General features: G+C 39.0%; 1 protein-coding gene across 1 annotated transcript; it reads right to left on the bottom strand.

Moving 5' to 3' along the window:
- Window positions 1-21,666: 21,666 nt before the first annotated feature.
- Window positions 21,667-24,105, bottom strand: LOC131605234 (uncharacterized). Its single transcript, XM_058877614.1, has one exon. It carries the CDS (start codon window positions 24,103-24,105, stop codon window positions 21,667-21,669), a length of 2,439 nt encoding a protein of 812 aa, XP_058733597.1.
- Between the last annotated feature and the right edge of the window lie 1,880 nt (window positions 24,106-25,985).

Below are 25,985 nucleotides of genomic sequence, written 5' to 3'. Positions count from 1 at the left end.
CCTAACCCATTTAAAATCCTATTTTTATCAACTATACACTACCATTGACCCATAATAACATAAACCTACTTCATTTTGCTAATTTCTAACAGCCCTAAAATGATTAACAATGCTAGAGTTCAAAGTTGTGAAACTTACCAATTGTATGAAGCTTTGAATGTAGAATTTGAAGTAGATTTTGGATGTTGTAGAACAACTTTAGAGGTCAAGGTTTGTGTAGTAGTAGGAAGAAATTGTTTTTGTTTTGAAGTATTTGTGTTTTAGGTAAAATGAAAAGAGGGGGAGGCTATTTTGAATAAACACCAAAATGCAGGTGTTTTCGGAGATGCATCGCCGAATGGAGATTTCGGAGATGCATCTCCGAAAACACCTTTTTTTTAATGAAAAAAATGATTTGGAGATGCATATCCCAAATCACCCTTTTTAAGACTTCAGATATGCACTTCCGAAATATAGGGACATTTTTGGAATTTCGCTGCAGGTTCCTAAGAAGGTAGGGGTCTATAAAAAAATTGTATTTTTTTTGTTGGATGATCCATGATGTATTTGAGATTGAACTTCTTAGGACAAATCATTACACAAGCCCCCATAGAGCCTAGTTATTTTAATAGGTAATGTGTTAAAAAAAGCATTAAAGTGTGAAAATTTTGAATTTTTTCCGAGTTGTATTTGAGCTGAGGCGAAACATTGATATGGATGTACTAATGTGGTACCTCTGGATCCCCTAGACTTGCAACGTTGGAGGTGGTGAAATTCTAAGAGATACGCTAGGATGCCACGTCTTAGTATTTCTCGTGTTCGTGATCCGTGTCATGACACGTGTCTGTGGCGATTATATTGCTAACATAATGATGAGACCTTTACTTTTAGGACACAATCATGACCCTTGGATCTCTTAATATCACATGATACCGTCTAATAGTAATGAATGAATATGTACTGTTCATGGTCCCTAATAAATTATTGCCACTAAATAGTTTTTTTCCCTAATTTTTTTTCTTTCTATTTGTGTCATTTCTATCACGCATTGATTTAAAATACACGTCTGACGGAGATGTAAGATCGAAGGGTGATCTATGATCAAAGACGAAGATAAAGAAGGTAAGATCGACATATAATTTATGACCCAAAAGGAGAGACTAAAAGAGGGTAAGATCGACGGGTGATCTATGACCCAAAAGAAAAAGAGATCAGTACTGCGACTGGGGTAACAAATTGTAACACCCCATACATAATTGACTAGTATATTATGCATGAAACGTTAAAATTGATATTGAGTACATACAAAAGTTATAGACATAGAAAGATTCATAATACAATACAACATGAAATTCTAACAAGAATTACAAAAAATCTGTCTTCAATTGATCTGCACAGCGGAAAGAGAGATCTGACGAGGTCTTCGAGCCAACACCACTTCAAGCCATCAATCCGAAACTGCTATCTGTCATAAGCTACTAAACTGCACCTGAAAAATATAAGTTGATTGGGGTGAGATTACTAAATCTCAGTGAGTCCTCCTATCCTATGGGTCCACTCGGATCTACAGGGTACATGCATCAAAACCGAATCCACCATTGATCCGGGGTTTTTCCTCACATCCGGTACAAGTACGGAGCAAACACATGAATCGTCCACCATAGGAGTCATCATATCACAAGTACACAAATAGTACAACAAACACGTATGCCAAAACCCATACCCGTGTATGGGGAATTCAGAAGCGCGTTAATGCCTCGACTAGGTTATAAAAACACACCCTCGATGGGTTACACCCATGTCTATCGTCAAGAGACTTGTACAAGCACACTGCAAGAATGGATAAACGGGTTCGCACAAGCCTAATTGGCCGCGAGATGACCTTAGCCGAAATGGCGTCATTGTCCCACTAGCCACCTTTACGCACGTGTGTTAACATCAAGTACAACACGCCATCTTGACACATGAGCCCACCGGGCGAAAGCCTAGTGCTTAGTCTAATTGACTTCACTAGAGGTGAGTTACCGATTATGTGTTAGCCTACATGGCTACATAACCCCACCATACCGAGCACGCAAGTGTGTTAACACCAAGTGGGAAAGCCTCCAGACCCTCACAAGCACACTGCAACGGTAGCTCAGGTGTGAGCCCAAGATCACACGATCGGGGCTGTCCCATTGATCACAAAGCCCGGGACGACTCATTGATCACAAAGCCCGAGTCATAAATCAACCTAGCCCCTGGCCCGCTTCGATTCAAGCATACACACGCATAACAAGCGCAAGGTCACATAATGCACACAAACCCAATGTTTAACCGAAACAACGGGCTTTAGCAATTATTCATGTTCCATCACATTGCATTCATAAAAGCATTAAAGAACAAGCATTAGTAGTTACACTATCACATTCGATTTATGCATAATTCACAATTTCCAAATAATCAAATGGAAGTATTGAAATTAAATACTTAACAGCGTCACATACTACCAACAGGTACGCATAAACAATAAGGGAGGAGTCCGGTTACGGATGAAAACCAGAACTGCACTCAAGGGGTAAGAAACAGAATTCTGCAACCAGCATCTTCCGCTTAGCGGCTCCTGTCCGCTTAGCGGGTTCGCGATATTTTATTTTTCCACAAACAGCATCTTCCGCTTAGCGGCCTCACGTCCGCTTAGCGGACTCGCGATTTTCTGGAAAAATGTTCATCATCCGCTAAGCGGCCTTAGCCCGCTTAGTGTTGAAAGTATTTGTGGGTAAATATTTTCTGTAATATATCGTATCCACAGGGATTGGTTAATATCACTGCCGTTCTATAGTTGTTTATTTTGAGTTAGGAAATTTGGTTTGGTTTGTTTTATACTTCTAATAATATCAAAAGCAAATAATAAAATAAAAGTAAGTAAAGGACTTTGTGTTAACAAATAAAGACAGATGTTGAGCCTTTAGGGTTCATCAACCTAATCCTATACAATTATCAATTAATTCCCAATAGAACAATCCTTTGAATCACTATCTTCACTTATCCTCAAATAAGATTCCATGTCTGCAAATCAAATTAGATAAACTTTTACCGGTATGAGATTCGATCTCTCCAAATATCAATATCGATAATAGTGATTAAGAACGATAATTATGAAAACCCAATTACAATTCCATCTCTGCAAATTGCAATTGAATCAATATAGTAACCTAGGGCAAAAGTTAAATCCTTTCTTTCGATCAAAGATTCAACGATAATTTAAGAATAAAAACAAGATTTCTTATTGATAATAAATTCAAATAATTGTTCACAGGAATTAATCAATGGTAATGTATATTCATAGGCTAACTACTACCTTAGACTCAACAAGAGGGATTTAGCTCTCCATAGACATGAAGAACACACAAGAATTAATAGAAGGATTCATCTTCATCAATGGAATGTCTTCAATTGGTAAAGAATTGGCCTTCAATTGTTGTTCTTGATTGCAAACTCAGAATGCTCTCCTAATTTCGCTCTTTACAAAGTTCTCTAACCACCCTTCTCTCTTGGAAGCTAGGGCTTTTAAACAGAATTTTTGGGCTTTTAACGCCGAGGCCGCGGCGCGGCAACGGGCTGGCGCGGCGCGCCCCTCAAACAGAGATACTTTCGCGGCGCAAGGAAGAACTCTCGCGGCGCGACCTTTACAGAAACCAACTTTTTCCTTTGCCTTTGAGACTTCAAGCTCTCTATCCTCCTCATGTTCTTCTTAAGTTCCAATTCAGCTCAAAACCTGCAACAATAACACCCACAAGTGATTCGATTTGCTTTATACATGAACTAAACTTATTCAGTTCAATTCTTCATAAAAACCTATGGATTCATCACATTTTGCATTGGTTTGGAGACTAAATCACTTCTATTAACACATGAATTTACCATTAATTTACTCCTAACAAACTCTCCCCAACTTAGAGTTTTGTTTGTCCCTAAACAAAATTACTTACCTCCAGCAAAGTTTACCGACAATCAAGCAACAAGTTTTTCAAAAAGTTTTTCTCAAGTGGTTCAATCCAGTAACTAAGTCAAATACTCCTCTTCTACCTACAAACTCAGAATATCCACATGAAACAAACGTTGAAAGCAAATTACCTCCAGAAGTTCAAAACACTACACAATTGTAATTGAATCAGCACTAATCACTCTCATCAAAAAGTATGATGAATAAAAGAGGGGTTAAACACTCATCCAAACAATTAAATCAACAAAGATCCATATCATACGTTCACCAAATTGCTCGCATCAAGTCTTGTGGAATCTGAGAATCAGAAGGTCTTTCTATGGTTGTAATGTGGTTTAGATTCAAAGAAAAGAAGATAATCAAGGGTTGTTCCTAATATAGGGAAGCATCCAATTCATAACTTATTTCTTTTTCTCTAAAACTCTACTTCCTTTACATGTCCATCTTTTCTCATTCATTCGTAGCTTGATTCTTCTTTTTCACTTTTTTTTTTCAACAATCTTTATATTCAAACGTTGTTACTTCTCTTTTTTTTTTTTCAAGCTACGACTTCTTTTATCTTTCACCGATTACCATAAGTACTTACTCTTCTTTTAAATGTGACTCTCCCCAACTTGGAGATCAACCTGTGTTCAGATTATATGAATGCTCCCCTACTTTCTAAAAAGGTCAAAGAGAAAACACATCACCAAATTTTATGGTTGATGGTCCCGAACAAAACTTTTTATTGAGATCAAAACTCACCAGATCTTTTCCTTGGTGTATATTATGATGCTTATCTTGACCTCAGGCTCAAAGAATGGTTAGCAAAGGATCACACTCTCACAGAAGAAAACAAGTTTTTTCATTGAAATAGGCTAAAAGAACTCTCAGATTCAAACAAGTGCCTAAATCACTTTCACAGATTTCCACAAACGATGCAACAAACGGTTTAGCATGATACAAACACGTCAAAACAATTGATGGTCTCCTGCATATAGTAAACAATGGAAAGCTTTCCTCACAATGGTTAAGGCTAAGCTGATCCAATAAACAATGTACCATAAAGAACTTCTGACAGTATTTACTAACACCTTAAGTTTCATTGCACACATTAAGAGTTTGAGTTCAAAAATTCATACCTGCTTTGTTACTTATTGAAAAAGAAAGTGAAACTGAAAAATTTTGAACATTCACTTCCTACCACTTTTCATACATGTTGCTTCCTTGTTGATACTTCGCTTGAGATTCTCGCTTTGTTATGGGACTACCTACTCTAACTGGGAGTACATAAAAAAACTAGAATTGAAAGAAACACGAATTGCAATACTTAACATAACTTAACTCAAATAAAACAAGTCATAGTGACCACTGAGGTTCACTAGAGTCTAGATCAGATAAGCAGAAAACAAAAACAGCAGTCTTATCATCAACTCAATTACCAACACAAAACAATTTTTCACTCACTCGTACATCACCTCTCAAATCTCAAACAAACATGGCATCAATATCTGCCTCAATATCCGCCTCATTCTCCTGGCCTTGGTTATCATCCCCAGCAGTACCACCTGCATCAGCACCTGTACCAGTACCTGCATCCCCCCCAACAGGAAAAGGGTTGGTCTCCGGCCAACCACAGTAAGTGAAGTAGCTTTCCCTGGTTGGGAAAGTTCTCTCTTCAGGAGCTACAGACAGGTTCCTGAATTGTTGCTGCATAGCATCGTGCAGAAAGATCTGGGACCTCTGATTTGCTTCAAACATAGCAGAATAATAATGATGGGCTACCAGAGGGTCAAAAGGGGCTGCACTACCCTGAGGGGGTGCTGCAGAAACAGAAGGTCCAGCTGGAGGAGGATCGGTTGCTTGATCCCTATAATATGGCTTCGCACAAAACCTGTCAATAAAAACATCATCAATAAAAGTGTTAATAACGTGATGTCCCTGTGCAGGAATTTCCACTCCGGCGTCTTTACAAAGACCCATAATCAATCCAGGTAATGGCAACACACATTTGGCATTAATGCCATGTTGTGTGTCACTCAAAGCAGCTCGTCTCAATTCCTGGGAGAGGATGAATGCGACATCAACAGAGTTTTCCGTCATGATTGTGGTTATTAAGAAAGCCACATCAAGAGGAATGGTGGTGACATGAGTCCTTGGTCGGATGTTGTAGAGGATCACCGACAGAATTCCCCTTGCTAAAACCTTTAGATCCTTCCTGTTGTAGTGAGTTGGATTCCCTTGCCGACTAAGCTCTGGTCCTCGCCCCCTAGTACAAATGTTCTCCGTCATCAGTTCCACAAAGTCGACACAATTGTTGACATTTTGCCGGTAGAAGCATTTTTCATTCTCACCCAATTGGAGTGGTTCCCCTAAAAATTCACTGATTGACTCTCTGTCAAACGCCACAGTTTTGCCTCTTACATAGGACTGATAAGAGTAAGCGACAGATTCATCAGTAGTCTTGATTGCATTGGCATAAAATTCCTTGACTATGTCATAGTCAATCACTGTGTGTGGTTCAAACACTTTTTCCCAATTCCTGTTTTCCAGAAAACCCCACATATTAGCATAAGGAGCATCTTCATCTCCCCGAGGTACAACAACTTTTTCAGCCAAGATGGTTCTCGAGCCCAGAATCTTGAACCTGTCGGCTTGAGCCCGACCTAAAAACTTCTCAGATTGGTTGCCCGTAGCACGGGATCCACGAGGACCTGAGCTTGTTGACTTTGTGCGTACTCTCTTGGCTGGGTGCATCTGCAATGATCACAACAAAAGACAAAGCAGCAGAAAAAAATCAGAACAGAAAATTTTAAGAAAACTCTCCGGTCGCGGCGCGGCTGCGGGGTACCGCGGCGCGGCTGCGGCGCAACTGAAAGGGTTTGCCTTGGTATGGGTCCTTCTTTCAGCCCTTTACCCTCATTCAATGAATCAGAACCTCAGAACCATAAATCAAAGTTGTCTACCCTAGGGTTTGCAAAGAAAACAGCCTTGAGCTTCTACTCTTGAAGATTTGAGATTACCTATTGAGAGGTTCCATTACCAGAACATAGTACTGAAGAGTGAGATACGTACCTTGCCGTTGAATGAGTAACGATGAAAAATAGTGCACTAGGTGAGTGATTGGCGCTCTGAACCAGCAGTTGCGTCTTTGGGGCTTGGAAGTTGTAAAAGATAGAATGAGGGGGAAGTGGGGTTTTTTTCAAAATAAAACCTATTTTTAGCCCTGCACCGCGGCGCGGAATATGAATCCCGCGGCGCACAAATAATTCTGTTTGGCGTCGCGGCGCGCACTTACTTCCCGCGGCGCGGTCTTTTTTTTTGTTCCCCCACTTCACTCTTTTGTAACTTCCATTGTGCTGATGGCACTGATTGATGATAATCCATAAAAATAAAAGATGAAATTAAAAGAAAATTACTTAAAATAAAAGATGCTTACTCTGTTGGGTTGCCTCCCAATAAGCGCTTCGTTTAACGTCGCATGGCTCGACGGTTAAACTCCTTTGACTAGGAGTTCAACAGGGAGATTGTGCATACTTCTCTATCAAACTCTCCCCCAAGATAGCTTTTTAACCGTTCTCCATTAACGGTCCAACTGTCTTTGGTCTTACCATCTTCAATAGTAATGGCCCCGTAGGGTTTAACTTCCTTGATTATAAATGGTCCTGACCACTTAGACTTTAATTTGCCTGGGAAGAGCCTGAGCCTGGAGTTGAATAGTAATACAAGGTCGCCTACATTGAACTCTTTCTTTTTGAGTCTCTTATCATGGTACCTTTTCATATTTTCCTTATACATTTTATTAGACTCATATGCTAGGTACCTGAATTCCTCAAGTTCATGGAGTTGATTCTTCCTCTTCTTATACGCCAAACTATCATCTCTATTGAAGAAACGAAGGGCCCATAGTGCTTTGTGCTCCACCTCCACCGGTAAATGACATGCCTTACCATAAACCATTTGAAAAGGTGATGCACCAGTTGGTGCTTTGTATGCTGTCCTGTATGCCCACAAGGCATCATCTATCCTTACCGACCAGTCTTTACGGGACTCGGACACTGTCTTCTCGAGAATGTTCTTGATTGCTCGATTGGAAATCTCTGCTTGCCCGTTGGTTTGGGGATGATAAGGTGAAGCTATCTTGTGGTTGATATGATATTTGTCCAGCACTTTTGCCACCTGTTCATTAACAAAATGAGATCCACCATCGCTTATGATCACTCTAGGCATGCCAAAACGTGTGAATATGTTACGATTTAAAAATTTTAGCACTGTTTTGGCATCCGCCTTTGGTGTAGCGATGGCTTCAACCCACTTGGAAACATAATCCACTGCAACTAAAATATATTCGTTAGTGAAAGAAGGAAGAAATGGCCCCATAAAATCGATCCCCCAACAATCAAAAACTTCTACTTCAATGATGGTTTGAAGTGGCATCTCATCCCGTTTACTTATCCCACCAACTCTTTGACATTTGTCACAACTCTTTGCATGGTGATGGGCGTCTTTGAAAATTGTTGGCCAGAAAAATCCGGATTGGAGGACCTTTGTTGCCGTCCTCCATCCATTAAAATGACCACCACTTGGTGAATTATGACAATGCCACAAGATTTGTTGGGCTTCTTCTTCGGTCACACATCTTCTTAGAATTCCATCCTTACCTATCTTGAACAAGTATGGGTCGTCCCACACATAGTACTTTGCATCTGCTAACAACTTTTTCTTTTTGTTCCAGTCAAAGTCCTCCGGTATCATACCGGTTGCTTTATGATTTGCCAAGTCGGCGAACCAAGGTCTTGTTTGTATTTCAAAAAGTTGTTCATCCGGGAATGTCTCATTTATTTCAGCTTCTTGGTGGGTGACATTTACATTGACCAACCGAGATAGATGATCTGCTACCACATTTTCTGACCCTTTTTTATCCCGGATTTCTATGTCAAATTCTTGTAAGAGAAGGACCCAACGAATGAGTCTTTGCTTCGAATCCGGTTTGGTGAGCAAATATTTTATGGCTGCATGGTCAGTATAAATCACCACTTTTGACCCAATGAGATAGGATCTGAATTTTTCAAGAGCATACACTATAGCTAAAAATTCTTTTTCTGTGGTAGCATAATTGACTTGAGCGTCATTTAGCACCTTGCTTGCATAGTGTATGACATGAAAAACTTTTCCTTTCCGTTGGCCTAACACCGCACCTATGGCATAGTCGCTAGCATCACACATGAGTTCAAAATGGTTGTTCCAATCTGGTGCTACTATAACAGGTGCGGTAGCTAGCCGTTCTTTCAGGTCATTGAAGGCTTTAACACAAGATTCATCAAAATTAAAACACGTACCTTGGTTGAGTAAATTACTCAAAGGCTTGGCGATCTTGGAAAAATCTTTAACAAACCTTCTGTAGAATCCTGCATGACCTAAAAAGCTTCGTACTCCTTTGACATTTATTGGAGGTGGGAGTTTTGAAATTACCTCCACCTTGGCTTGGTCTACTTCAAGTCCTCTTGAAGATACTTTGTGTCCGAGTACAATTCCTTCTGTTACCATAAAATGGCACTTCTCCCAATTAAGTATCAAATTGGTCTCAATACACCTTCCAAGTGCTACGTCTAGATTGTTCAAGCATATATCAAACGTCTTTCCGAACACTGAAAAGTCATCCATGAATACTTCAATACTCTTTTCGATAAGGTCAGAGAATATGGCTTGCATGCATCGTTGAAAAGTTGCTGGGGCATTGCATAGTCCAAATGGCATCCTCCTATATGCGAAGATTCCAAATGGACATGTAAATGCTGTCTTCTCATGATCCTCTGGGTTGACTACGATTTGATTGTATCCGGAATACCCATCCAGATAGCAATAGTAATTCTGCCCCGATAATCTCTCAAGCATTTGATCCATGAATGGTAATGGAAAGTGGTCTTTCCTTGTTGCTTTGTTGAGTCTCCGGTAATCTATGCACATGCGCCACCCGGTCACAGTTCTAGTAGGTATGAGTTCATTTTTGTCATTACGGATTACCGTCATGCCCCCCTTCTTTGGAACAACTTGCACCGGACTTACCCATGCACTATCAGAAATTGGGTAAATCATTCCTGCTTCTAGGAGTTTGATCACCTCTTTCCTTACTACCTCTTTCATTGTGGGATTCAGTCTTCTTTGTGGTTGGGCCACTGGTTTGAAGTCTTCTTCTAACATAATCTTGTGCATGCAATATGCGGGGCTGATACCTTTCAAATCTGCCAATACCCATCCGATTGCTGCTTTATTCTTTTGAAGGATTTGTATGAGTCTTGCCTCTTCTGTAGCATTTAATTTTGAGCTAATAACGACCGGTTTACTTCCCTCTTCATCTAAAAATACATACTTCAAATGAGTTGGGAGCGATTTTAGTTCTAGCTGCGACTCTTTCACTTCTTTTTTCAGCTCCAAATCCTCCACTTTGTCTTCTTTGTTAGATGTGTTGCCACCTTTCTCTAATTCTTTTAGAAACAACTCAATTTCTTTTTCTTCTTCTTGAGTGAGAACATTAAATGAATCAACAAGAGATCTCTCTAAGGGGTTAGAAAGATGAATTTGGCTTGCTACTTCTTCGGCACTTGCTTCAGTTACATCCATGCGAAAGCAATCATTCTTGTCTTTGGGTTGTTTCATGGCATCAAAGAGGTTAAAACATACCTCTTCATCTTGGACTCTTAGCTTCATTATACCGTCGTCGATGTCAATCATCATCCGGGCTGTTTTCATGAATGGTCTTCCAAGAATGATAGGTGAATCTTTATCTTCTTCCATATCAATCACCACAAAATCTACCGGGAACAAAAATTTGTCAACTTTCACTAACATGTCTTGTGCAATTCCATATGGGAGAGTGGTAGACTTGTCTGCTAGTTGCAAAGTCATTCTTGTTGCTTTCATCTCAATATTTCCCAACCGCTTGACTATTGATAAAGGAATTAAATTTATGCTTGATCCGAGATCAATTAATCCATTCCCAATATTTTGATTTCCTATTGTGACCGGTAAAGTGACTCTTCCAGGATCTCTCGCCTTTTGAGGAAGGCGCGATATGATAGCACTACATTGTGCATCAAGTATAACAACCTCTTCTTCTTCCGGTCTTTTCTTCTTTGTCAAGATATCTTTCATAAATTTCGCATATTTTGGCATTTGGGCAATAGCTTCAGAGAATGGAATATTAATTTGTAGTTGCTTAAAAATTTCCATAAACCTGGCATATTGTCTAGCGTTGTCTTTCTTTGAAGGAGCATGAGGATATGGCAAATGTTGACTTGGAATCGTGTTGTTCGCCATCTTATCTTTAGCACTCCTTCTTTTTAATTTCTCCTTCTTGACTTCTCTACTCATATCTTCCTCTTCAGCCCCCTTGTTAATAATTTCATATTCTTCATCTTCTCCATCATGTTTTTCATCTTCCTTTTCTTTATCGTCTTCGACCTCATTAGTTTCCGTGTCATCCTTTCCACCTTTTTGTCCAGACCTTGTTACCACTGCTTTGCAATGTTCCCTTGGGTTTTCTTGAGTGTTGGCCGAGAAAGTTGCATTTGATTGATTAGTGGCAATCTGCTTAGCAAGTTGGCCCACTTGAGTTTCCAAACTCTTTATAGCTGCGTCTTGATTCTTTTGATTTGTCATAGACATTTGCATAAATTGTGTCATAGTTTCTTCTAGCTTTGATTGTCCTCCTTGTTGTGGTGGTGGTTGAGTGTACGGTTGGAAGGCTTGTTGTTGATACCCTTGATTCGGTGGCCTTTGTTGGTACCCTTGATTGTTATATCTTGGCGGGTAGCCTTGTTGGTATGGCTGATTTTGATATTGATTCGGCCTTTGTCCTTGGTTATTATTCATGTAATTCACTTCTTCTTCTTGCACTGGTGGGAAGAATCCTGTTTGATGATCTCCCTTGCACAATTCGCACTTAGCAACTTGATATGAATTAGATACCCCGTTCAGCTCCTTGATATGTTGTGGTAATTTAGACATTTGTTGTGTCAAAAGTTCCACTTGTGAAGTTAGCAATTTGTTCTGAGCAAGTAGAGCATCACTGTTGTTCAACTCTAACATTCCGGGTTTCTTATCTTTTACTGTTCGATCATGATTGCCTTGACGATCATTTAGAGCCATTCGCTCTATTATCTGAGTAGCTTCTTCAGGTGTTTTGGACATGAGAGAACCACCAGCTGTGGCGTCCAAAAGTGTCTTGTTTGTAGCTGTGAGACCGTTACGGAACATATGAATTTGATCAACGTCTGAAAAACCGTGTCCTTTGCACTTTCTCAACATAGCTTTATACCTTTCCCATGCTTCATTCAAAGATTCATTACTACCTTGAGAAAATACTGCTATTGCTGTTTTTGCTTCAAAGAATCGGTTTTGGGAGTAAAACCTTTCTAGAAATTTTTCTTCCAATGTGTTCCAATTAGTCATCACTGCTTCTGGTTGATCCAGGTACCAATCTTTTGCCTTAGATAACAAAGAATGTGGGAACAACCTCTTAAATAATGCTTCCTCATCAGCTTGAGCGACACCCGTAGTACCCGCTAACTCATAGAATCGAGTAAGATGCATGTACGGGTCTTCATGGTCCAATCCGGCGAAAGGACTTGCACAAATCAATTGTATGATACCGGTCTTCAGTTCTGTCGGTCGCCCGTTGGCGGCAGTTCTAGAGAACTGAGGATTGAGTCTTGGACTATTAGCACATGGACCATTAGCTGCCATGTTGCCAACAGTAGGTTGTATAATAACTTCCGGTTCTTCCTCCGTGAATAGTTCGTGAAAGAAGAATCCTTCTTGCGACTCGTCAATAGTTTCAAGTTGTTGTGACGATGTCGCGGTTGCGTTGTCTCTTGTTCTTGCTATGTTTGCTCTTCTTCGTGCTTTGCTCTTTAGCCTCCTAGCGGTCCTTTCGATCTCGGGATCAAAAAGAAGTTGGTCACTGGGAACTTTGCTGCGCATACACGAATTTCTGCACAAACTAACAAACACGTGAAACAACCAAATCGAGAAAATAAAAATTAAAACTCAAAATAAGAACTATTGCAATGCGTGCAATATTGACACCAATCCCCGGCAACGGCGCCAATTTGTTGAAAGTATTTGTGGGTAAATATTTTCTGTAATATATCGTATCCACAGGGATTGGTTAATATCACTGCCGTTCTATAGTTGTTTATTTTGAGTTAGGAAATTTGGTTTGGTTTGTTTTATACTTCTAATAATATCAAAAGCAAATAATAAAATAAAAGTAAGTAAAGGACTTTGTGTTAACAAATAAAGACAGATGTTGAGCCTTTAGGGTTCATCAACCTAATCCTATACAATTATCAATTAATTCCCAATAGAACAATCCTTTGAATCACTATCTTCACTTATCCTCAAATAAGATTCCATGTCTGCAAATCAAATTAGATAAACTTTTACCGGTATGAGATTCGATCTCTCCAAATATCAATATCGATAATAGTGATTAAGAACGATAATTATGAAAACCCAATTACAATTCCATCTCTGCAAATTGCAATTGAATCAATATAGTAACCTAGGGCAAAAGTTAAATCCTTTCTTTCGATCAAAGATTCAACGATAATTTAAGAATAAAAACAAGATTTCTTATTGATAATGAATTCAAATAATTGTTCACAGGAATTAATCAATGGTAATGTATATTCATAGGCTAACTACTACCTTAGACTCAACAAGAGGGATTTAGCTCTCCATAGACATGAAGAACACACAAGAATTAATAGAAGGATTCATCTTCATCAATGGAATGTCTTCAATTGGTAAAGAATTGGCCTTCAATTGTTGTTCTTGATTGCAAACTCAGAATGCTCTCCTAATTTTGCTCTTTACAAAGTTCTCTAACCACCCTTCTCTCTTGGAAGCTAGGGCTTTTAAACAGAATTTTTGGGCTTTTAACGCCGAGGCCGCGGCGCGGCAACGGGCTGGCGCGGCGCGCCCCTCAAACAGAGATACTTTCGCGGCGCAAGGAAGAACTCTCGCGGCGCGACCTTTACAGAAACCAACTTTTTCCTTTGCCTTTGAGACTTCAAGCTCTCTATCCTCCTCATGTTCTTCTTAAGTTCCAATTCAGCTCAAAACCTGCAACAATAACACCCACAAGTGATTCGATTTGCTTTATACATGAACTAAACTTATTCAGTTCAATTCTTCATAAAAACCTATGGATTCATCACATTTTGCATTGGTTTGGAGACTAAATCACTTCTATTAACACATGAATTTACCATTAATTTACTCCTAACACTTAGCGGACCATAGTAGAATCAGAAAAATGCAGAACGCACCAGTTCCGCTATGGGGGTATTCTAACCCCTAGAATCCACCTGCATGTGTCAAATTACAACATATAACAGTAATATGCATCACAAACAACCAACAATTATCACATAGCATGTTTTAGCATCATGAATTTCATGGATTTATCTCACAATCCCTAAACCCCAAACATGAAATTCCCATAATTTTCCCCAAAGTCTCTAACTAAGGACTCACCATGGATTTAGAGAGGTTAGAAAGATGTTCTTTGCTGCCATTGAACTCCCACCATAGCCAAAGTTTCACTTCATCTTCATCAAACCCGTATCTACTCTCTTCATACTTTCAGCATGACTAACACAACTTCAAGCTAAGTTTTCTCCTCCAAAACAGAAGCTCTGAACGCGAACCATAGGTGCAAATCGAAGAGAAATTTGTTAGCTTTCCAACGGGACCAGAATCAGCTCAATCGGATTTACGAGCAGAGAGATATACCTGATTTAGTGGAGCTGTACCAATAGTTGCGAAAATGGAACTTGCTTCATGAGTTCTTCTTCCTTTCTTGTTTCCAAATTCTGATGTGCAAGCCAAACAATGTCTTAAGTTCATGCACCCATGTTTAATGACCAATGTTCCCTTTAACCATGCCAAAATTACAACAATGCCATTTAGTTCCATTCTAACCAATCCTTTTTATTTCTAACCACTCCACTAATTCTTCTAATAACCATTCTATAGATTAATAGAGAATAAGACCAATGATCTCTCTCTAATTACCATTTACTCACTTAAATGATAATTATCGGTGTCAAAAGATCGGGATATTACACAAATGATTTTCATCATCTCTGCGGATGAGGGAAAAAGATATGATTGACATCAAATCTAAGGTTGGGGAACATCAAATCCGAGGTTGGGGAAATGTAAGAAATGATCGACATCAACACTGAGGTTGAGGAATGAAAGGATTAACATCAACACTGAAGATGGGGAAAGAGATATAGACATCAACACTGAGGTTGGAGAAATAACGATTGACATCAACACTGAGGTTAGAAAAGAAAAATGATTGACATCAACACTGAGGTTGGGGAAATAACGATTGAGATCAACACTGAGGTTGGAGAAAGAAATGATAGACATCAACACCGAGGTTGGGGAAAAAGTGACTGGAATCAACATTGAGGTTGGACGAGTGATTGAAATCAACACTAAGGCTGGAGAAATTAATGATAGACATCAACTCTGAGGTTGGGATGAGGGATATGTCAGATATCAAAGCTGAGGTTAAGTAATAGATTTGACAAACATCAACATTGGGGTTGGAGAAAGAAATGATAGACATCAACACCGAGGTTGGGGAAAAATTGATTGACATTAACACTGAGGTTGGGGAAAGAAATGATGGACATCAACTCTAAGGTTGGGAAAGTTTAGGACCAGTGTCTACTCTGAGGTTGGGAGAGGAAAACGATTGACATCAACTCTGAGGTTGGAAAAAACTTAGACATCCACTCGGAGGTTGGGAAATAAATATGATAGAAATAGTACGCTGACCGGAAGGTTATCAACTCTATGGTGGGAAGGAATGATTAGCAACAATACAATGACTAGTCCGTTATCAACTTTGTGGTTCGAAGGAATGATTAGCAACAATACAATGACTGGAAGGTTATCAACTATGTGGTTGGAAGGAATGATTAGCAGCAGTATAGTGACTGGAAGATTATATACCCTATATTTTCTTCCTTACTCAATAAAGCGAGGAGCAAATACATGTTGCTTTCTCATGTCAAAGGCATCGAGAACTTCCAAACAATGAGACACTTGATAGACGAACTCATTGGGGATTGAGAATACCACGTATTGGCACGGTGGGTTGAGAATGTTTGTAATGTAGTGACAGATATCAGTTACGGTTTGTAAGGATAAAATTCCCTGTGGGATTGTATATTGTCTTGATCGAGTATTTATTCAGATTTTATGGCTTATGATTCATATGCATGTTTGAATTATTTTTTGTATGGCGTACCGATCCACTTCGATGGATGTGCTATGCTTTTTGAGGATGCAATTCTATGTGCGCTGAGAACTATATGTAGAGTGTAAGCAAAACGGTCGGGGCTTTGTGGCATGGATAGGCTATGGGGCCTGAAGTTTATTTTGTCAAAATGATCAAAGTGAGGTTATGCCCCAGCATGAGTCGGTATATGCAGAGTGTATACCACTAATTTGGCTTTCAGGACTTTGTGGTATGAAGAGGTTCTAAAGCTTAACTTTCTTTGTCTGTTAGGTCAAAGTAAATCAAGGCTTTTTGTCGGGTACAAAAGTGGAATATCAATGATGATTGGGTTCCCGGGATGCTAGTGAAACTTTGGCTTTGAAATTTTTTTAGGGCACCAAGGAGGGTTAGGATTTTGATATTTTTAAGTGCAAGACACTTTCTTTGAGGAAACCAAATATTGATACTAGAAAATTTGCCTTTAGTGATCGAATTTGAAACCGAAAAAGCATAAAATCGGTCACTAAAACGTTTAGCTTTCATGATTTAGTGACCATTACGTTTCAGTTGAAAAAGTGCTAGTCGCTAAGCTTTTTTTAGTGACCGGATTTTAGTGTTCTTTTTCCTAAAATAAAATTAAAAGTTGTGATACATGGGAATCAAACTTGTGACCTCCGTATATCTTAATAAGACATTGTCGCTACACCACTATATGTAACACCCCATATTTTCATAATTTAATTTTAAATTTTATTTAATTGAATTATGGAGAATTATTTGGAATTATTTGGAATTATTGAGAGCTATGGAGAAATTAAGCAAATGGGCTTAAGTCGTGATTAGTAAAGAGGGGGGGGGGGGGGGTGTATTGGTAGGCCCTATTACTAATTAAAATAGTTTTATTTTATTTTCCACAAAATAAAGGAATTGTGGGAAAGAGGAATAGAACTAAGGAGAAGAGAAAAGCTTGAACGTGAAAAGAGAAGAGGAGCGGAGAAGTGCGACAAGAGGAAGAGCGAAGAATCAACCTTCAGGTAAGGGGGGACTCTTCCGTTTATCTTCTATTATGGGGTTATAGGTAGTATGATAGAATTGATCATGTTAATCGTACCAATTGAGTTATGCTTAGGTTGTAGAAATGTTAGGTTTTGGGAGAATTGATTGGTAATGATTGTGTTGATCATGTATGGTGTTAATTAGATGATTTAAATGTATTATAATGTGTTATAATATGTGTTTGTTTCATTGTATGCGAAATCTGGTTGGAATGTGATTGGTTTGGTAATGACTTGGTGAAGGAAGGGCAAAATCGCAGGCTGTTTTCTGCGATTTGGAGTTCTGGAAATCGCCAGTTGGCGCCGCGTCCAGGAGTTGGCGCCGCGAATTGCTTGGCAGAAAGCCAGGAAGTTTGGTTGTGTTCAGTACGTGCGGCGAACCTTCGTTTGCGCCGCGAAGGCGTAGTTCCTATTCGTTCCGTGCTGCGAACCTTCGTTTCCGCCGCGAAGGCGTAGTTCCTATTCGTTCCGTGCCGCGAACTGTGTGTGGCGCCGCGTGCTGTTGGCTGTTGGCGACAGGCCGTTTTTGAAAAGTTTAAAGAGGTGTAACTTTTAAACCGTAAGCCGGATTTTGGAGCCGTTTCGAGTATAGTGAAGCTAACCAAATAATTTATATAATAAAATGGTGTTTTGAGTTGTGACACAAATTATTTTAAAACACTCAATTTTATTTGGTTGTGGTGGTTTATGCTTATAGGTACACTAATGAATGTTTTACCTGTATGATGTTGTGGTTGTAACTGGTGTTTGTTATACACGTATCGTTGGTATAAAATATGTGTTTTACTATGGTTGAGGAATAGCATGATTGTGTGTGGCTATTTATTATGGTAATTGATGATTATGACATTTGGTCGATTTATGTGGGTGATGAGCATGTTATGGTTGATGCATGCATTGATAATCATTATGTGGCTGGTCCTTGACGATGGTGGATCAGTGGTAGCTAATTCGCACTGTGTGGAATTAGTGAGTGGGTGTTACCGTATCCTTGACGATGGTGGGTCGGTGAGTTGGGTTATCCCAGATTTTGGTACCACATGCATGTAGTTGCATTGCATTAGGCTGTTTGTGCTATTATAACATGAATGGAAGATTGTCCAATGTTATAATATGTGTTGATTGGTTGTTTGCTTACTGATTGTATGGTTTGAATCTGATCGTAACTGTGATTGGGTGAATGGCATGTGAAATGATATTTTATTATCTATATCTTATAACATTAGTTAAATGTGAATGAGACTCACCCTTACTGTTGTTATTTTTCAGATTGAGGAGTAGCTTTTGTACTTGGTGAGGATTAGCTCGTCAAGTAGTTCATTAGAGTCAGTTGGGTCTGTGTCATACTCTGGTCGTGTAACACTGGGGACGTTGTTTAGAGTTATTTGTTGAACTCTTTTTATTTCAGTATTTTATTATGATGGTGTTTTAAGTCTATGGCTTTGGATGTTGCATTGTTCAGATGTTAAATATATTTCCGCTGTGTTAACATGACGATCTGAATGATATTGGGTTTAACGTTCTCTTTTATGGCATGACATGAGTATTATTTTGATTATATGGAAGTTGTAATGCCCTTTTCATGTTTACTCTGATTACTGTTTAAATAATTATGGGGGTATTAGAAGGGTGTTACAATAGTGGTATCAGAGCATAGTCGATCGTTAAAGTCAGAGTCTTAGTGTCGGATTAATCCCTCGTATGCGATTAGTGTAAGATTGACACTGTCGATACTTCTTGTTCTAATAAATATTGTTTTATACTTAGCAGAACAATGGCCAGAAGAGGAGGAAGAAACGACGACGCGATTGCTGAGGCTCTGGGTATGATTGCTGGTGTGTTGGGAGGGAATGCCAATGGGGCTGGAATTGGTGCTGACAGGCAGCTGAACAGTTTTCAGAGGAATAACCCTCCGTTGTTCAAAGGCACTCACGACCCCGAAGGCGCTCAGAAGTGGCTAAAGGAAATTGAGAGGATCTTCCGGGTGATTGATTGTGACGAAAATCTGAAGGTGAGATATGGTACTCACATGCTGTCTGAAGAAGCTGATGATTGGTGGATGGCTAGTAGGGACGAACTGCAAGCTGCAAGTGTTGCAATTACTTGGGCTGTGTTCAAGAGAGAGTTCTTGCGGAGGTACTTTCCTGAGGATGTTAGAGGCAGGAAGGAGGTTGAATTTCTAGAGCTGACGCAAGGTAACATGACTGTGCCAGAGTATGCGTCCAAGTTTGTTGAGATGGCAAAGTATTATGTCCACTACAACAATGATGAGGCTAGCGAGTTCTCGAAGTGTGTTAAGTTTGAGAATGGTCTTCGTGACGAGATTAAACAGGGTATCAGATATCAGCGGATTTGCAGGTTTGCTGATTTGGTTGACTACAGCCGAATCTTTGAAGAGGACAATCTTAAGCTGAAGTCGTCGCACTCTCGCGAGTTAGTCGACAGGAAAGGGAAGAAGCATATGGATCGTGGTAAGCCATATGGTAGAGGTAACCAGAAAAATGGAGGTTGGAAGAAGCCTAGTGGGGGAGACTCTAGTGCCCCTATCAAGTGCTTTAAGTGTGGAGAACCTGGACATCGCATTCACGAGTGCAAAAGTGAAGAAAAGAAGTGCTATAGGTGTGGAAAGGCAGGTCACATTGCTATTGAGTGCAAAGGGAACACTGTAACTGATGGAATAAGGTGTGACACAACAAGGGGGGTTGGATTGTGTCCCTTTTAAAATTTATCTTAGTATTTAAAAAGGTTGCCTTTAATAAGAAGAAAGTGATTAGTAATGTCTTTAGAGATTTAAATAATTAGTGTTAATGTGTGTGATAAAATATAGTGTATGAATAATATAAGAACAAGACAATAAATAAAGAACACAAGAAAACTTATCCTGGTTCACCAACTTGGCTAGTCCAGTCCCCACACCCTGTGAGATTATCCTTTATCAAATACTTCTTACAATGGCTTTTTCTTCTATGTATTCTTAGCCTCACCAGGCTTACACTTCTGAATGGTATAGCTTACAGATAGCTTACAAAATGATTGGTTTGTATATCTATGATATACTTTGTGATCTTAGTAGGTTTACAATAAGTTCCTAAATACTCTCCATATGGCAGTGAGTATTTAAATATAGAATGTGTATGATAACTCTTAATATATTTTGATCACTATATGGTAGTGAGAGCTAAAGATAATATATAGAGAGTATGATTGCTTTGTGAATAAAGACTTTGGTTTTCTTTGTATGCTTGTGGATATTTTCGGTGCATGAGAATGAAGCATAAGTCTTGTATTTATAGAGCAAAGCAAAGTGAGAAGGAAGTGCCGAGAGTTTCTCATGAGAAGTGCTGGCAGCTTTGGACTTGGTCTTGGCTTGACTTGGTACTGCTGACAATCTGCAAGTTCTGACATTTGACCATTTCAACAGAGACTTATTCTTGGCAAAGTAAATCTGGAGGAGTAACTCTGGGACGAGTAACTCTGGGGACAAGTAACTCTGGGACGAGTAACTCTGGGACGAGTAACTCTGGAACACGTAACTCTGGGACTAGTAACTCTGGGACGAGTAACTCTGGAACACGTAACTCTGGGACTAGTAACTCTGGGACCATGATTCTGGAGAGTAACTCTGGGGCCATAATTCTGGAGAGTAACTCTGGGACTGTCATTCTGAAGAGTAACTCTGGGACCATAATTCTGGTGAGTAACTCTGGGACTGTCATTCTGAAGAGTAACTCTGGGACCATAATTCTGAAGAGTAACTTGTTTAACTTCTGAGAATCCATATGTTCTTAAAGCTTTGTTCTTTGTCAGCTCAATCTTGAATCATCATTTTAACTCTTTGTTTGATAGAGACCATAAATTATTTAGATGATTAATTGATGAAATCACTTTGGAGTTTCTTTAGATAAAATAGTTTGTAATATTCAAAACATTAACAAAATATGTTTCAACATTCTCCCCCTTTTTGAATGGTGACAAACTTTTTATTTTAATTTCTTTGAGTAAGGACTTTGAAACTCCCCCTGAAAAGATGCATACTTTGAAAGGGCAAATGCTCCCCCTCAATGTTAGTTCATATATAGTAAATAAATTTATCAGCATTTGAAACACATGTTGACTAGATAGCAGTTTTTTATTAATGTTTGAGGAACAATATATTAATTGATTTACATCAATATTTTGATACACAAACACAAAAAGATCCTAGAGGATTACTGCTGAATATAATGCAAAGTCCTAGTGAACTAAAGATAAATAAAGTACAAAGAACTTAAACAAGACAAAGCTTTGGTCAAAGCTTGTTCTCCCCCTTTTGTCAAACATACAAAAAGAAAGGGGGCACCAAAAGACAGAGGACGAGAAGATTAAGAACCAGATTGTTCATCATCAGATGTTGCCTCAGAAGACAATGGCAGAAATGGAAACTGAATCTGAGAGGGATCCGGAGGAGGCATTCCTGGAAACCTCGGGCATACTTGTTCAGTGACATAATCAATCCAGAATTTTTGGTAAGCCATTAACTGCTTTTGGAGAGCTGTGTAGGATCGAAGGTTGACGCCCTGATGGGGGTTAACCGTTTCAGATGAGGTTGCAGATCGAGGATAAACGGGAGGACGATTACCAATGCTGGGGAAGTTGTTAAAAAATGAGGATGTGATGGAAGTGATGGGAACCTGAGGAAGGGTATTGGAATTATCGGTGGTGTTTCTAGGAGGTGATGAGTCATACCTCGGAGCAAGCAGTGTTTGAACATTGAAGGAGTTATCATCATCTTCCTTTGGAGAAGAAAATATTGGAGAGTTTGTTTGGAAGACATGAGGATCAGGTTGTGGAACAGAAGGCATGGCGTGTGATTCTATAGGATCATCTTGTTCAGATAGCTGAACGGAGTTATTAAAAAATGCTTCAATCTGAGCAGTGAGATCATTGGAGTCTGTATGATTGATGGAGGAGAGTTGAATTCTTCTAGGAGAAGGTTCTTTGTAGGAATTTGGAGAGTTCATAGGTGAGGTCGTGGAGAGAGGATTTGTTGTCATAGTAGGGGAAGTGTATGTGGCAACATGGGGAATAATTGAAGTTTGTTGATTTGAAGTGGGTGGAGTTAATAATTCAGCCTCAAGCATGGATATGAGTGAGGACAGCTGAGCTGAAGCAGGAGTGTGAGGAGATATTGGTGAGGGTGGTTGATGAGCTGAAGCACTAGGAGGACTTGAGAGAAGGTTTTCAAGAGCGAAAATGTTGATCATGTCAGTGTTAGAAGTCTTTAGGATTGGAGGACTTGAAACATTTGAGAGAGTTTCAGTTTGGAGAGAAACTGGAGCTTGAGTGATGACAACTGTTTGAGGTGAGGATTCTAATGGGATTGGTGATGTAGATGCGAGGTCAATGCATTGTGTGATTTCAGGAGATTGTTGATTTGTTTCCTTTGGGTTTGGAGATACGGATTTAGAGGCATGAGGAGAAATTTGTGAGGACTTTTGTGGGGATTCTAGGTCAGCAGTGTTTGGAAGAGCCACAGATAGTGGAATGGGAGAATTTGTGGTCAGGCTGTTTGGAGAGTTAGGAGAGTCAATACCTGTTGTTAAAGGCTCAGTTGGAGCATATTGTTTGACAAGACGCCTGCGCTTGGATTTGGCCTCAGGTTTAGGTGATGGTGCACGCTTGAGGGAAGGAATTTTCATGCGCTTCAACTTGGAGGCATCCAGGATTTTGTTGATCTCGAAGGAGTCCTCATCATCCAGAGGAACATTGAAGTGCTTGAATATTTTGGTAAGAAGCATACCATAGGGGGCGCTTCTTGCTCTCAGACCAGTGTATTTGAGATAGTTGAGCACCAAATATCCTATATTGAGAGGGGTTTTCTTTGAGAAATGGTAGATGACAAGTAGGTCTTTATCAGTGACTCGTTCCATACTTCCTTTTCTTGGAAGGATAGTGTGAATCCAGAAGTTATGAATGATATGGCTGAGGGGTTCAAGGTTGGCAGACACAAAACGGTGAGTTTGATGTTTGGTGATGGAGAGTCTGTAGGATTCAATGTCTAGGTCATAAGATGAGGGCCAGTCATCATTAAAGAGATGAAGTCCATTGTTTGGGACATGCAAAATATCACAAAGGAGCTCTGGGGTTAGGGTTATTTGACGACCCTTTACAGATGAGATGAGCTGTGTATCACTTTCAGAGGGTTTAATAGCAGCAAAAAAATTTCTAACTAGTCTAGGGTAGAAGACATCAGAGAGTTGGAGAAAGTTGGTCCAACCTGTGGCTATTGCAAGCTCGTTTATGTCGTATCCCCAGATAGAGTAACTATCCAAGTTGACGGTTTTGCCGGCCACGATAGGAAGGGAGCGCCATTTTTCATTGTAGAGAGCACGAACATCATCATCAGATATGAATTCGTTGGTTGAGATTTCAGATGGATGGTCATAGGCTTGGAAAGACGATGAGACGAGAGAGGTTCCTTCGCTCGATTGAGTGGAAACGTGTGAGGAGGATGTTTTGGTGGGTTGAGGAGCAGAGACGATCTGGGTTGAGGGAAGAAGATTAGGGTTTTGAGATTCTTCTGTAGTTTGCTCAGAGGGAGTTGGATCGTGAGAGATGTTTGTATGTCGAGCTGAGCGACGGGTGGGAGTGGTGGGTGTTGGTCGAGAGTCAGTGGTTTTCATGGTGGTTTTTTGTCGAGTGGTGGTGGTGCGGCGCTTGGTGGGTGGTTTTTCCATGGAAAGGGTTTTCTGTGTTTTGGACGGAAGAGAGAATGTAGTATCAGCAAATGGAACAATGATAGTTATAAGTTTGAATACCATTTGAAAGGTTTAAGAGAAATTAAGTTGAATCATTAGAGATTATTGGGAAGAGCAAGGATTTGATGGGAAGTTGGTAGAGGGTGTACTGATTTGATTGGTATGGGAAGAGGCAGCTTTTTTGTAATGATGAAGAGATATAGAGAAACGAGAAAGACAAGGAGAAACACACGTGAATTTCTGAAAACTCTAATATAGGCCTTATTTTGATTAAATAAAAAAAATATATATGTTACTAAGAGCAAAAAAAATGTATATGTACTCAAGAAAAACACACGTGATATTATTAATTTTTTTGTTTTATATTTGTTATTTTATTACCTAATAAAAAATATATTTACTTAGGTATTTTGATAATAGATAACTTTGATTTTAGAAAATTAAATCTATCTTCCACTAGAGGTTTGGTGAAAATATCTGCTAATTGATTTTCTGTATCTACAAAAATGAGTTCTATATTTTCTTTCTGAACATGATCTCTAATAAAATGATGTTTTATTTCAATGTGTTTAGATCTCGAGTGTTGAATAGGATTTTTTGACAAGTTTATAGCACTAGTATTATCACAAAAAATTGATACCTTGGAGTATTGAAGTGAGTAGTCTTCTAGTTGATTTTTTATCCATAAAATTTGTGAGCAGCAATTTGCGGCAGACACATATTCTGCTTCAGTTGTTGATAAAGCAATTGTATTTTGTTTTCTGCAAGACCATGTAATAAGAGCTTGTCCTAGAAATTGACAGGCTCCACTTGTACTTTTTCTTTCTATTTTGTCTCCAGCATAGTCAGCATCACAGTAAGCTATTAAGTTGATGTGATTTCCTTTTTCATACCATAAACCAATATCAGTGGTACCAACGAGATATCGAAAAATGCGTTTGACGGCCGATAAGTGTGATTCCTTAGGGTCAGTTTGAAAACGTGCACAAAGACCTACTGAAAAGACAATGTCAGGTCTACTGGCAGTTAAATATAATAATGAACCAATCATACCTCGATATTCCTTTTCTGATACAGATAGTCCTTGTTCATCTTTATCAAGATTTGAAGATGGATGCATAGGTGTTACCATAATTTTTGCTTCATTCATTCCAAATTTTTTTAACAAATCTTTAATGTATTTTTCTTGACATATAAAAATGCCATTTTTGAGTTGTTTTATTTGTAAACCCAGAAAGAAGTTGAGTTCACCCATCATACTCATTTCAAATTCACTTTGCATCAGTTTTGAAAAATCATCACACATTTTTTCATTTGTTGACATAAATATGATATCATCAACATAAACTTGAACTATTAGTAAGTCATTTTTGTGTGATTTTTTGAAAAGAGTTGTATCAATTTTTCCTCTGAGAAAATCATTTTTAATGAGAAAAATACTAAGTCTTTCATACCAAGCTCTAGGAGCTTGTTTAAGACCATATAATGCTTTTGTTAGTTTAAAAACGTGATTAGGATGAGAATGTTTTTCAAAACCAGGTGGTTGATGAACATATACTTCCTCGTTTAGGAACCCATTTAAAAATGCACTTTTTACATCCATTTGAAAGAGTTTAATATTTTTATGAGCAGCATATGCTAAAAGAATTCGAATAGCTTCTAACCTTGCCACTGGTGCATATGTTTCATCATAATCTATACCTTCTTGTTGATTATAACCTTGAGCTACGAGTCTAGCTTTGTTTCTGATTACTTTTCCATTTTCATCAAGTTTATTTCTGAACACCCATCTTGTACCAATAATAGTTTTATCTTGAGGGTAAGGAACTAGTTTCCAAACTTGGCTTTTCTCAAACTGAGATAATTCTTCTGTCATGGCTTCCATCCAAGATTCATCTTTTAATGCATCATTGATATTCTTTGATTCTACCTGAGATATCATT

The sequence above is a fragment of the Vicia villosa genome, linkage group LG5 (assembly GCF_029867415.1).
Source record: "Vicia villosa cultivar HV-30 ecotype Madison, WI linkage group LG5, Vvil1.0, whole genome shotgun sequence".
In the NCBI taxonomy this organism is placed as follows: domain Eukaryota; kingdom Viridiplantae; phylum Streptophyta; class Magnoliopsida; order Fabales; family Fabaceae; genus Vicia; species Vicia villosa.
Note: the sequence above shows the minus strand (reverse complement) of the source record. Positions and strands in the feature narration are given on the sequence as shown.

Bases quoted from the DNA above. Each gene is read 5' to 3' on its own strand.
- LOC131605234 (XM_058877614.1), bottom strand. From the start codon at position 24,105: ATGGTATTCAAACTTATAACTATCATTGTTCCATTTGCTGATACTACA.